Below are 12,843 nucleotides of genomic sequence, written 5' to 3'. Positions count from 1 at the left end.
GCTTTTCCATTTTTACGAAAACCACAGAGGCGTCTTGTTCAGCGTGCTGTCAAACCTACACTAGCAAGGAGATCGGGCTGAAACTATAGCTACAAGCTATCCAAGGATGGTACTATAGAATGTCACCTCAAGGTAGGCCTAGTGGCGTCATCTCTTGGTTAGGCCGGAAACTTATCAATCCACCCTCGTATATTAAATTTGGATGCAAGAGATAATCGTCGAAACTATTAATCTCACATCAAATTTTCATTCACCAATATTTAGAATCGACCTTTAGGGTGGATATAGGCTGTATATTACACATTAATATAAAAGTCTTTTTCGTGGAAACCAATTTTGAAAAAGTCGAGAGAATGCGTTTCTCAAAAACAATACGAAATAAAGACTGGTTAGACACACTTCTTCCTATTTTGAGTAGAATTGGGCAGTTTAGTTGAGTAAGAAGACCAAAATAGTGGACTGTCGGTAAAACAATCAATACTGCCGATAAATTTCCGGCTGCGAATTAGTTCTTGTTCTTTACACATAGGATCGCTCTGCCGAACCAGTTGGTTTGTAAACTACACAAGCCCAATCTTAAGTCAATCTTCAAATTTTTCGAAAACTGCAGCAACCAGCATCTCCAACTATACGCGAACAGTAATCGAATCTAGGTCTAAGTCAAAAAAAAATAGACGAGATAAGTTGGTAGGACACCTCAGGCATCAAAGTCTAGTTAGGGACATATTATAGACAGAAACAGGAGTTAAGAGGAGTAGAATTAAACTTAGATTAGATTACTGTTTGCAAATAGTTAAGGATGTGGGATGTTCTAGTTTTAGGGAAATGCGAAGATTCGTTCAGGATAGGAAAGAGTGGAGGTGCGTGTCCAACCAGTCGTAAGACTGATGTGTCGGTTGGATACCTGTCTATAATGGAACAAATGCAAGTTCTAAACCTGGATAAAGTGTGAAGGAATGTTAAATGTGTGATGCGTATAGTAGATATTCATAATTTCTAGTAATAAAACTGTTTTAAAGTACCTCAACATAATTACCTAATAACCAAAACTAATGACGCCCGAAACGAGAACTTGTAATAAATAACCAACGAACGGCGATGCTCGAAAACAGAACAAACCATCTCCCCTAATGTCCTCTCATCTCCTTTTCTTTCTAATACCTCCTGATTTGTAACCTTTTCTACCCAAGGTATTTTTAACATCCTCTTATAACATTACTAGACGCAAACGCAGGGGAGGGTTTTGGAGGTTCTAACCCCTCCCCCCAGCCCCGAAATGTGTGAAAAATTTGCACATTGTTTACTTTTTACGTTTTCACAATTACTACATGTAACTATTTAAATAATTTGTTGATTGAATGAATCTAAATTGTTATATCCTACAAAAGTGCCAACTAAAATTTTATAGCTGCGAAAATAACAGTTAAATATTTAGACACTTTTCCGGTGTTTACATTTTTTACCAGCGACAAGGTCATTTTCCTACTTGGCCCAGAAAGCCGAAGGGATCAGGAGTAATTAAACAAAAGAAAAAAAAACTTTTGGGTGTTTCATTCCCACCAGTCAGTAATGCTGGTGGGCGGGCAGTCCCTCCGGACTATGCCGGAAGGTAGGGCGGAAGGCTCTCTTCAGCCTGCTTTCAGGAATCGTGGGAATGGGTGGGTGGTGGTTCGGGTGAGAAAGATGAGACGGACGAANTTTCTAAATTAACCGTTCGCAAGCATAGAAAAAATTTTTTTTTAATTCGCTGTTTTTTTATCACAGTTATTTATGCAAATTTATTTTAATTTATGTAAGATATTTGTTTTATGTAACTACATCGGTTTTCCTGTTTTTTGGTTTCTATTTGCGCATAAATTCGTAGTGAAAAGAAAATTAATAATTGGTCAAACAAAGTACTTAGTGTATATATACAATGTTAAAAGCCACAATCCGTGAAAGGAAAATCGTATAAAAGCCAGGATTAGCCACAGGCTACGTTTAGTACAGTAACATTGCAAGTAATAATGAGGTGCAGCACGGTTATTATTGCAATTGTTGTCGCCAGTTTCTTATCAGTGACCCATTGTCAATTTCAGTTAACAAATTCTGAATATGTTGAGAAACAATTGATGTGCGCTCTGGACAGAGGACCCTGTGACTTTCTTGGGCAACAGATTAAACGTACGTAAATAATAGAAACATTTACATTAACTAATACTAATAATATTTATCTTACTTGGTTCGCTAAAAATAATTGTCACTAACATTATTACATTTTATTTATTCGTAGCTTTGACCCGCGACTAGGTCTGTGTAAAACTATTTCTAATTGTTCTTAATAAATATATATAGTTATTATAATCAATAAACAATTAAAAAAAGCAGCTTAGGTCATCGGTTAACTAACATTTTATTTATAATAATATGAAAATTAATTTTCAATTTTTTACNATGTGATGTTTTTTTAGCACTCAATATGTATAGATGTATAGATAAGAATAAAAAAAGAAACAAAAATTTATTATATACGTAATAATCCGTTTGTTATTTAGCATTTTCTTTTTCAAATAATTAAAATTACGTACACACGCATATATATATATCAACATACTATTATTACTGATAGAAAATTTTCACTTAATTCATTAGATATACTGAAAAGTTTTCTAAACTTGATATATTTGTTAGATATATAACAATATCATTTTTTGTTGAATTTTTGGTAGGTATTTGTCGCGAAAATAAGTCTTGAAGTAGGTGTAACAAATTGTTTATGTATCGAATAATTAAGCAGAAAGCTAAAATTAAGAGATTAATTAGAATTAAACGTGCTGGCAGGACCATCATGAAAATAAATAGTATATTGGTATTAGCAGCCGATCAATAATATAATTAAAGGATAATGAACTGATGCTTTCAGTACCAATAATATAATTTAATAGTTAGATATACTTATAATAACTACACAAACACTAATGCATATATTATTCTATAAGAAAGGTAAGTGTACAATGTGAATAATCAAGGGTTAAGGATCGAATCAGTTATCTAATTGGAAAAAACATTAAATATAAATTAAGAAAAAAAAGATTATATTATTTACTTCCCCACGAGATTCGATTTGCAGGTTCAATACATTAGAAAGTTTCTTCTTAAATATCACCTAGAGTAAGTGAAAGTGTGTCTTAATTCTACGACTATTTATTGATTGTTTTGCTTTAGGAGATTAACTATTAGATATCTGTAGTTTCTTCTTTTTTTTTGGACTTCTTGAAATAAGTGGAATAACAAAATTAAAGCGCTAATACTGTTCATTTCCAAAAAAAAAAAAAATAGAAAGGCACGCTTGTAAAAAAATGATATCAATTAGGTATCTGAATGCAAGTTGACACATAATTGAAAAAGAAAAAGAAACAAAAGACAAAGGATTGTAATTTTTAACGCTAGTTACGCCAAGGTTTATGAAAAAAGTCCGAGAACTTGTCGATTAGAGAAATATAAAAGTAATTTCACCAAAAAGAACATACAAGGACGTTTAGACAATTTTGCAATGCTTCCTGTGTAATTCAAGAATAAAATTAAAAACCCACAAAGGGGACCAAGAATCTGATTACTTTTGTGACTCAAATTCGACTTTCCAATCGTATGCATTATGATGGATGTCAATGAAAATAATACACAATGGAGAATTTCATTATTATTTAAAAATGCAATATTGGTATGTTTCGCCAAATATTGGCTTTTTCAGGCTTGAGTATTTTTACTACTAAATATTATTGAAGTCATTAATTTCACAAATAGATAGGTACGAATTAAGAGAGGGTATTGAACACTACAATCATCATCATAAGGTCGTCAGTCCTAAGACTGGTTGGACACGCACCTCCACTCTTTCCTATCCTGAGCTAATCTTCGCATTTCCGTAAGACTAGAACAACCCATATCCTTAACTATTTGCGAACAGTGATCTAATCTAGGTCTACCTCTATCCATCCTAACTTCCGTTTCTGCTTCTAATATATATCTGACTAGACCTTCATGCCTGTGTCCTACCAATCTATCTCACCTCTTTCTTATTGACTTAGAGTCCTCTGTTTTCTAACTCTTCCTAATACCTCTTCATTTCTAACCTTCTCTATCCACGGTATCCTCATCATTCGGCTGCAACACCACATTTCGAACGCTTCTAACCTTTTCTTTCCGCCGCACCCACTGTCCATGTTTCGCACCCGTATAGCACCGTGCTCCAAACATACACCTTTAACAACCTTTTTTGAATCTCTAAATTAACCGTTCGCAAGCATAGAAGTGACTTCTTTTTATTGAAGGCGACTTGACCCTGCGCTATCCTCTGCTTTATATCTGTATTACTACTTTCCGTATGAGAAAAAACATTCAATGTATGCAAGATGTCCAGAAATAACGACTAATCTTGGAGTATGTATTACAGTTACAAGGGATATTAAATATATCCAGAAAATGAAATGTATTAAGTAAATGTGTCTCGTACTTATTGATAAACAGAATTTGTCACTTCACTTCCACAAACGGAGAACTTTTTACATATCCTTAAACCCTTACAGCTTAGAGAGTACACCTATTGAGGAGTACTTACTGTGTGCTTTTTTATTATAAAATATTCTGCTTTGTACATATTCTTTAGAATTGGATTGTGGTTTTAAAATTTAAGATTTCTTTTTCTTAAATTTTAAAAATTACAGTAGTTGTTCCTACATTTTACAAAAGTCTTTTATTTTTGTAGGCACGTCGCTTAAAAAATTGATTAGAGGTGGTATTCATTGTAGTTGAAAAAAGCCCAAATTATTCAGTGGACTCAAGGGATTTTTACTATATAATAAATTCAGTTCTTCGGGAGGCATTGAAGGCGTTTATACACAATTGAAAGGTTAATCACCATCTACGGGACATCCTGTATAAAATCATTATCGATTTACATATTTTTCCGAATTAAAAGTCGCTTTACTCAGTGTGTTATACCTCTTTTATCCGATTGTCGCAATGAAGTTATTTTATTTTTTATTTTTGTAAAACTGATGACTTCGAAGATCCTTTATTTACCTGTTTGTAAAAATATAATAATAAAATAAAGTTTTATAGCATTAACTTGTAACGGTAGTTACGTAAGTGTTACCATCCTTACATGAAAAATACAATTTAGTTTTTGCTAGTTTTTATTGTATTGTTTGGATTTGTAATTCAAGAGTTTTTTCCTATTTTCAGAGGCCCTTCCAAATGTTATTGGAAAAAATTGCGAGTCCTGTAACGCTCGAGAATCCGCTTTTGCCGCAAGGATAGCTACCTTTGTTCAGAGGAATTATCCGGCTATTTGGGTTCAATTAGTACAAAAATATGGGAATTATGGAAAATAAACAATTACCTTGTAAATTTATATTCTTGTTTATATATATAGCACAAGGAAAAAAAAAGAGTTATGGCCCATGGGGGGATCGAACCCACGACCTTCGCGTTATTAGCACGACGCTCTAACCAACTGAGCTAATGGGCCAGTTGTTCAGTTACTTGAAAGTTGTGTATTAAATACCAGTATGCTAATAAATTATATTCCTTATTATTTAATGAATAGTCTATTGTATATAGATCAGTATTATGGAAATGAATTTTAAGTTTTCATTAATTCATAAGTGTTCTTAGACTAGAGTAACATATACAAGCAGTGAATGAATATTTTGTATGATAATGTTGATATGTGGGTTGTCTGAACTCTAAGGGGTGTATGGATTAAAATTTGAATGAAAATTGTTATTGTAAATGAATTTTTTGTTAATATAAATCTCTTTTTTGATAATGTCCTTTAATGCCTATGGAAAGCACCTTACCTTACCATTAGATTAATCTTGAAATTTGTAGTTTACATTTAGTATTGTTCTTGATAACGTTGTTTTTATATTAAATTATTATACAAACTTTATTTGTACTTTTAACATACCGAAACAGTTTGAAAAGTTCAAGAGAGTTGACGAAGTGTTACAATTACAGAAATACTATATTTTAGTAATATTGTGCAGCTAGTTTCATATAACTGGTTCTCTGTGGTATTTCTGTTTGGTATAATTTGGATCCTTCCACAACCCACACCGATCCAGACTCTGCATGTCGTATTACATGAACCGCAGCTTTCCCTATGGCATCAGGGTTTTGCTTTGCAGCACTTGCTATTTCTTTTTCAAGTGCAAGTCCGTATTCGACACACATTGATTTCTCTTTAACTCGTTTAATGAACGAAGTTTTTGTAAAGCCGGGACACAAGCAGATCACTCTGACGCCCGTTTTCTTATTGTGCATTTCATGCCCGAAACTCCTCGAAAGGCCCACGATAGCATGGTGTTCTGCTGATAGGGTAGGTGCAGACGAAAGGGGTTCCAGTCCAGTTACTCCCGACATATTTATTATAACACCTCCCCCACCAAAATTTGCACGACTGATATATTTGTATGCCAGAAGTGTTCCTCTTATGGTTCCAATTAAATTCGTTACTACTTCACGTTCCCATTGATGCCCGTCGATTATTCCCGCCGCATTTATTACTATATCTAGACCACCATATTCCCGTTTTGCTTCCCTGAATGCTTCTTCGAACTGAACCATACAGTTGACGTTGGAATTTATAAAAATGGATCGGCCTTTCCCGAAGGAACAGTTTAGGGAAAGTGCAGCCTCCTTACCTTTTATTGGATCAACGCCCAAAATAACAACACCACGAGCTCCGTTTTGTAATAGCTGATGGGCACATGCAAAACCAATTCCTTCGGCACCTGTTATCAGTGCAACTTTACACTTTGGTTCTAAGAAAAATTTGTCATGGGGTTCCGGCTGAAATCGTTTAGAACAGGAACATGTAAAGTGTATACTGGCTTTTGAGACGTACTGGTTGATAAACTGTTTTGAAGCACTTAGTATAGTTTTTAATGGTTTTAAACGCGTAACTGAAGACATTCTATTGGATGTTTAATACATATACAATATCTACTGTAAATTTTGATAAAATTCTAAAGAATCCATTTATGATTTTGTCATAATTGACATTTTGTATAATAATGTCATCATTGACATATTCATGTAAATAATGGAATTTTGTGAGGATACCTCAAAACAGACTGAATGTCATTTTATATGCGTACAAGTTTTTTTATTTTTTTAAAAATATTAATTTAATTTCGCAGTTACGTCTAGGGTTGCCACTTTTTTTTATATAAATAAAGGACATTGGTTATTAAAGGTAGAAAAAAAAGTACGCTGTGTCAAAATAGAGTACAATTTATTTTACTCTATCATTTTGCTTCATCATCATCATCGCAAGGTCGTCAGTCCTAAGACTGGTTGGACACGTACCACCACTCTTTCCTATCCTGAACTAAACTTCGCATTTCCCTAANNNTGTAAATGCAGATATGGCGGGAATCGACAGTAAAAATGAAAGTTTAAAGTAATAAACAAATGAGTAATTATCATCAGTCTTATGAAATACCTGCTGCTATTTTTCTGCAGTAGATAACCCCGCAAAACCATTAGAACTATATATCTGATTATATATTTTTTTAATAAAGAAAGTTCTCCGTAAAAATAATCCATATTTACACTAAGTTTTTGCAGATTCAAATTTTCGACTATTTTCACAAAATTATCAAATTTAACAATACTTTTTAAATTTAAATTTCTAAGTGTAAATAATCAGTTTGTGTCATTAAAATTAAGCTATTTATCTCAGTAACTCTGTCATATTTTACGTAGAAAATGCTTACAACCGCCTTTTTTTGTATATTATATCTTAAAATCTCAGAGAAATCAAATCATCTGAAATAAAGTATTTTCGTGTACTTTATTTGTCACATAAAGTATAGAGTACAATTACCCTAAACAACGTACAATACTTTATAATAAAGTACGGGTGGCAACCCTAGTTACGTCCTTACAAGTTGTAATTAAAATTTGTTTTAGAATCGTTGTTAGGTAGATAATTAGGGTAATTAGGAAAGGAGAAGAAGCTTTTGGTAGCGAATAGTGTACTAAAAATCTATTTTTTAGATAGTATTTCGTTGAATGGAATCCCAAGTAGGAATTGTCCGACTTGACGACAGGCCCAAACCTGGACCAGTAGTGGGAAGTCAAACATAGGCTTGTCAATATTGGTCCATAGTTTATAGGACAATCTTCAAATATCAAGGCTAGGTACATTAACATCTCGTCAAGTTTGGTCCAGTATTGGGCAGCCAAGTATGGGTTTACCAATACTGGATCATAGTGTATCAATGCTAGGTATATAAACGCTTTTGCCAAGCCATATCCAATATTAGGCAAAGAAGTATTGACCGAGATGGAATGCGACGCAGTTACCAAATCTTGGATTAATTTTGTTCCATAATTCTTGGCTCACTTTTGGACTATTATTGTTTATTAAGTCTTGACCCAATTCTGACTGCTTAATCTTGGGTTACTATTGTTTACCAAGTCGTTGTTCAGAATTGATTGTCGAGTCATGGACCAAGCTTGCCAACCTGGCTTGGCTCGAAGTGACAAACCAGGCATTTGTCATACTTGGTCCAATATTGGTTGCCAATCTCGTTCTAGAATTGAACAGTCCTGGGTGAAGCCTGGACCAAGTTCGGTTTTGTCGTAATTTCCTACATACCTTTAGAAAGATCTCCTAAGATGTATATGAACAGATGTTTTGGACTTTTTAATTTTAACCCTTCAGTCGTCAGATATACATGTATGCTTTCAAAGTTGTAATCAAAATGTGCCCATCTAATTTCCAAACTATAGATGCAAAACATCTAAAATTGTCCTAATTCGAACGGTTTGCAAATAAGATTATCTAGACATTTGGAGAATGTTTGAAGAGTTAAACTATTTCGAGTATGCTGTATTAATTTTCCAATAAAGCGAAATTTTTGGACATTTCTATCTACTCGTTTCTCGCCAATAATATGAATTATAACTATAACTGTCGCTTTCATTGTAAGCAATCTGTTTAAAGAGCTACGTACTGGCCTACTGACAATTCTATTTCTTTAAAACTGGAAAGAACAAGTAAAATAGAATATTTTTCGGCGTTTACATTTTTGGTATCAGCAGAATGGTCATTTATATGTTTCAAATATGGTCAAAAAATTCAAAGGATCCAGGAGTAATAATACATATTGTTCTAAATTTTTGTTTTAGAATTATACAGATACAGACCTCGGTTCATTGTTATTATATACTATTATTTTTTATTTATTTATTATCACATTCCGTACATTTATGTTATTATTCATCATCATCATCATAAGGTCGTCAGTCCTAAGACTGGTTGGACACGTACCTACACTCTTTCCTATCCTGAGCTAAACTTCGCATTTTCCTAAAACTATAACAGTAATCTAATCTAGGTCTACCTCTACCCCTCCTAACTCCTGTTTCTGCCTCTAATATGTCTCTGACTAGACCTTCATGCCTAAGAAGGTGTCCTACCAACCTATCTCGCCTATTTTTTATTGACTTCCATGGAGTCCGCTGTTCTCCTATTCTTTCTCACGATATCCTCATCATCCGCCTATAACACCACATTTCGAACGCTTGTAACCTTTTTTTTTCCGCCGCGCCCACTGTCCATGTTTCGCACCCGTACAATGCCGTGCTCCAAACATACACCTTTAACAACCTTTTTCAAATTTCTAAATTAACCGTTCGCGAGCATAGAAGTGACTTCTTTTTATTAAATTTAATTTACGCCCAAACAGAACTTCTTTATAAGGTAGGTAAATTCACACAAATTCGGACCCCCTCCCCAAACTACTCTCTTTAAAAGTCATGATAAGGTCGCAAGTATGACAGAAAAATTTCAGCATTTAAAACAATTATTGTGTCAATAAATAGAAGAATTGTTAGAAAAAAACGTATCCGATTAAATGAGTAAGACTACGACTTAGCACACGAGATCAAGACCAAGACTAGAAGTATTTGAGTAAGACCAGGAGCAATAGCAAAACTGGGACAGTCTTGTTCTTTGCTCATTGCTAATAATTTATGAAGATCAATTCTATTAATGTGGTACGGGTTTCCATCAAATAAATTGATTGTATAATTAATCTTAGTTTTAAAATAAATTGATATTTCGCCTGCAAGACAGACTCAAAAATCATGAATAAAAAACAACATTTCACAGGATTTTAAGTTTTATTTAAATACAAATCCATATAACGTTGTAAGCAATTACAAAATTGACATTCAGTTATTTTGTTGAGCTACGGAATCTATTAATTATAACAATAAACTCGAAGTTTTATTATAAAACTTATTTGTTTGCACTTATGATATACGCCTTAATACAATAGTTACTTAGGTAGGATATTTTGATCATTCAGTTTTTTACGTCTTTCACCTGAGCCTGGAAGCGCTTTTTGTATTCTCCTTTGGGATCGTATTTTGCAGTAAGTCTCTCCCAGTCAGACGGCCGATTCTTCATTAGATGCCTGATAACTTTTTCTGCAGTTTGTTTCTGTTTCAAATTACATTTTGTACAACCGGTTGATAAAGCATCTGGAAGGGTTTCTGGAAAAGAAGACAAAAGTATTGACATTAATTAAATATTCATCAAAAAGTAATTTTTGTTATTTCTTATTAAAAAACTAAAAAAATATGGAGATGCTAAAATACAGAAGAGAGGAACACGTGTTCTATATTGCTTATGCTCTCGTCGATTTTGATTTTACCAACAAATTATACAAAATAAAAATGCCCTAGAAAGAAAATAGCTACAGATAAAGAAGAAATTAACGTTTTTAAATTAGAAATATTAAAAGTTATGATCAATAGTTAAATAAAAAGAGCGAAGAGTTAATATAGCCATTCACAAAAGAAAATTACCGACGAAAATCTTTCTTTCCTTTCATAACTTTCGTGATTTTAGATTAGGCATGGTTTCGATTTAAGCGTCGAATTTTTAAACGCTGCTATTGCTTAAACTAGATTACTTTACTAGGACCTTTTTGTGGAAGATTTCACGGTTTATAAAAGTGATCCTATCCATTTATCTTGCTATTTTTCCAGGGGAAAGTTAAAAGAGAAGGCTGCATGCGCCTTTTTTAATTAAAAATTGTGTTCTTGTTTTGTTTAAACAAAAGGTGGTGATCTCAACAAAATCTTCCTTTTATTAGTCCAAATAAGCATACAGGTATTATTTTCACCTATCTTGGTTAGATTGTATTTGTCCAAAAATTTTCGGGACTTCAGAGACAAAAATTGCTTTATTTTACAGGTATGAGATCTACATTTACTGAACCAACTTTAAGGATTTTTACGAGAAACTTTTCTATTATTAATGAAAAAACGTCTTTTAGATAATCTAGTTTTATTCTCCTCTATCTCGGTGAGATCATAACATATATCTAGGAATTTTCGCTACTTCTGGGACCAAATTACTTTACTTAATTGGAATCTTCTTTTACCTTTTTTACTTTTACTGAATGAGAATATTTCTATCATCAGTCAAAAAATATCCTCTCAATAATTTAGTTTTATTTTCCTCTATCCTACTATCCTATTCTCTATCTTATTTAACTAGCAATTTTCGTTACTTTGGGGACTATATTTGCCTAATTCTAATGGTATACGGTTTTGGGATCTAACTTTATCGAATTAGCTTTAATAAGGAGTTTTACTAGAGCATTTCTATTATCAATGAAAAAACGTCCTCTAGATAATCTAGTTGCCCATGCGGCTCATGCCCAGTAATCACTTCTCGATTCAGTTTTGACAGATGCCAGTTTAATATTAGATATAAATCATCGGTTAAACATGCCGTGACGGACTATTTACAGGAAAATGAATTAACGTAAGGTGTTCTTGTGTGCCGCGACATTAATTAGTGTTTGTAAAACTTCCTGCAGTGAACAGTGGCAATGTGTGTATCATGTGCGTGGATAAAAAACGAATAAGAAATACCGCTGTTTCATATCGAGTAAAAGGTGAGTTGCATTTCTATTTTGTTTTTTTTGTCGTTGAAAGGTGACATGGCACATAATGGGTAATTTAATTTAATTTTCTATTGTAATTTGCGATAAGAAGTCGTGCTTGTGTTATATATCTAGCATTTTTATTTACTAATTGTTTCTATTCTCACTCACATCAGTAAGAAACAATTTTATAGCTCCAAACATAAATATAACATACCTACAATAAATGACGAACTTGCGACTGTTAAAAAGCGTTTTCCTGTATGCGAATTATTAAATACACATGTATAAAAAATTAACGCAATAGTGATTAAAACTGAATCAGACAAGCGTTTAAAGCGTTTAAACAATTGTATCATGTGTATCGATTAAATAATTGATAATGCCAAAACCTGACGACAATTTGAGCAGTTTCCAATTTTATCGCTTTTTATGGTTCCGAGCCCAAAGGGGTTAAATTGTTATAGTAACAATATACGTCCCTGCTAGGGTTGCCACCTTTTCAGGCTTTCTCGACTAAATAGTTCAAAAAAAAAAAGTACTCAGCATAAAAATAAAGTATTTTATTTTTTGTTTTTAAAAGCATATTTTTTGTTACACCTAGCAGCCAGTAACAAATTGCTGTCGTTCTTAAATACATTAATACCCTCTAAACATGGCAAATAAAGATTTAAGTAAACTAAAAGTTCATTTTTAATTAGCTTTAATGAAGCTTTATTCCTATCGTCCCGTCACTTTGCGTTCATAACAGAGAATACTCTTTCTGTACATGCTGAAGTGGCCGGAACGGACAGCAAAAGTGAAACTACTTTGAACAGATTTGGGAAATCAGGTTGTTCCGTAAATATGGCTTGCCATTTTTCTGTGCAATATTATTGATGTAAAA

General features: G+C 33.1%; 3 protein-coding genes and 1 non-coding gene across 5 annotated transcripts in view; 1 reads left to right on the top strand and 3 right to left on the bottom strand.

Annotated features, from left to right (window-relative positions):
• Positions 1-1,893: 1,893 nt before the first annotated feature.
• Positions 1,894-5,386, top strand: LOC108734435. The gene is made up of 2 exons (XM_018466002.1): positions 1,894-2,163; positions 5,224-5,386. The coding sequence occupies exons 1-2, from the start codon at positions 2,007-2,009 to the stop codon at positions 5,370-5,372; spliced, it is 306 nt and encodes a 101-aa protein (XP_018321504.1). The 5' UTR covers positions 1,894-2,006; the 3' UTR covers positions 5,373-5,386.
• A 49-nt stretch (positions 5,387-5,435) lies between these two features.
• Trnai-aau lies at positions 5,436-5,509 on the bottom strand. The gene has a single exon. It is a non-coding gene; the product is annotated as a tRNA-Ile (tRNA).
• A 422-nt stretch (positions 5,510-5,931) lies between these two features.
• On the bottom strand, positions 5,932-7,085 carry LOC108734428 (15-hydroxyprostaglandin dehydrogenase [NAD(+)]-like). Its single transcript, XM_018465994.1, has one exon. It carries the CDS (start codon positions 6,955-6,957, stop codon positions 6,013-6,015), a length of 945 nt encoding a protein of 314 aa, XP_018321496.1. The 5' UTR covers positions 6,958-7,085; the 3' UTR covers positions 5,932-6,012.
• A 3,083-nt stretch (positions 7,086-10,168) lies between these two features.
• LOC108734433 (ejaculatory bulb-specific protein 3-like) overlaps positions 10,169-12,843 on the bottom strand; it is a 9,091-nt gene continuing 6,416 nt past the window's right edge. Inside the window, exon 3 of one of the 2 annotated variants that reach the window (XM_025975361.1) lies at positions 10,169-10,554. In XM_025975361.1, the coding sequence (XP_025831146.1) occupies positions 10,364-10,554 (191 nt within the window). In that variant the 3' untranslated portion in view covers positions 10,169-10,363. The remainder of the gene's footprint in view (positions 10,555-12,843) is intronic. The other variant, XM_018466000.2, reaches the window with a different exon arrangement.

The sequence above is a fragment of the Agrilus planipennis genome, unplaced genomic scaffold, assembly GCF_000699045.2.
Source record: "Agrilus planipennis isolate EAB-ADULT unplaced genomic scaffold, Apla_2.0 scaffold96, whole genome shotgun sequence".
NCBI lineage: Eukaryota > Metazoa > Arthropoda > Insecta > Coleoptera > Buprestidae > Agrilus > Agrilus planipennis.
Note: the sequence above shows the minus strand (reverse complement) of the source record. Positions and strands in the feature narration are given on the sequence as shown.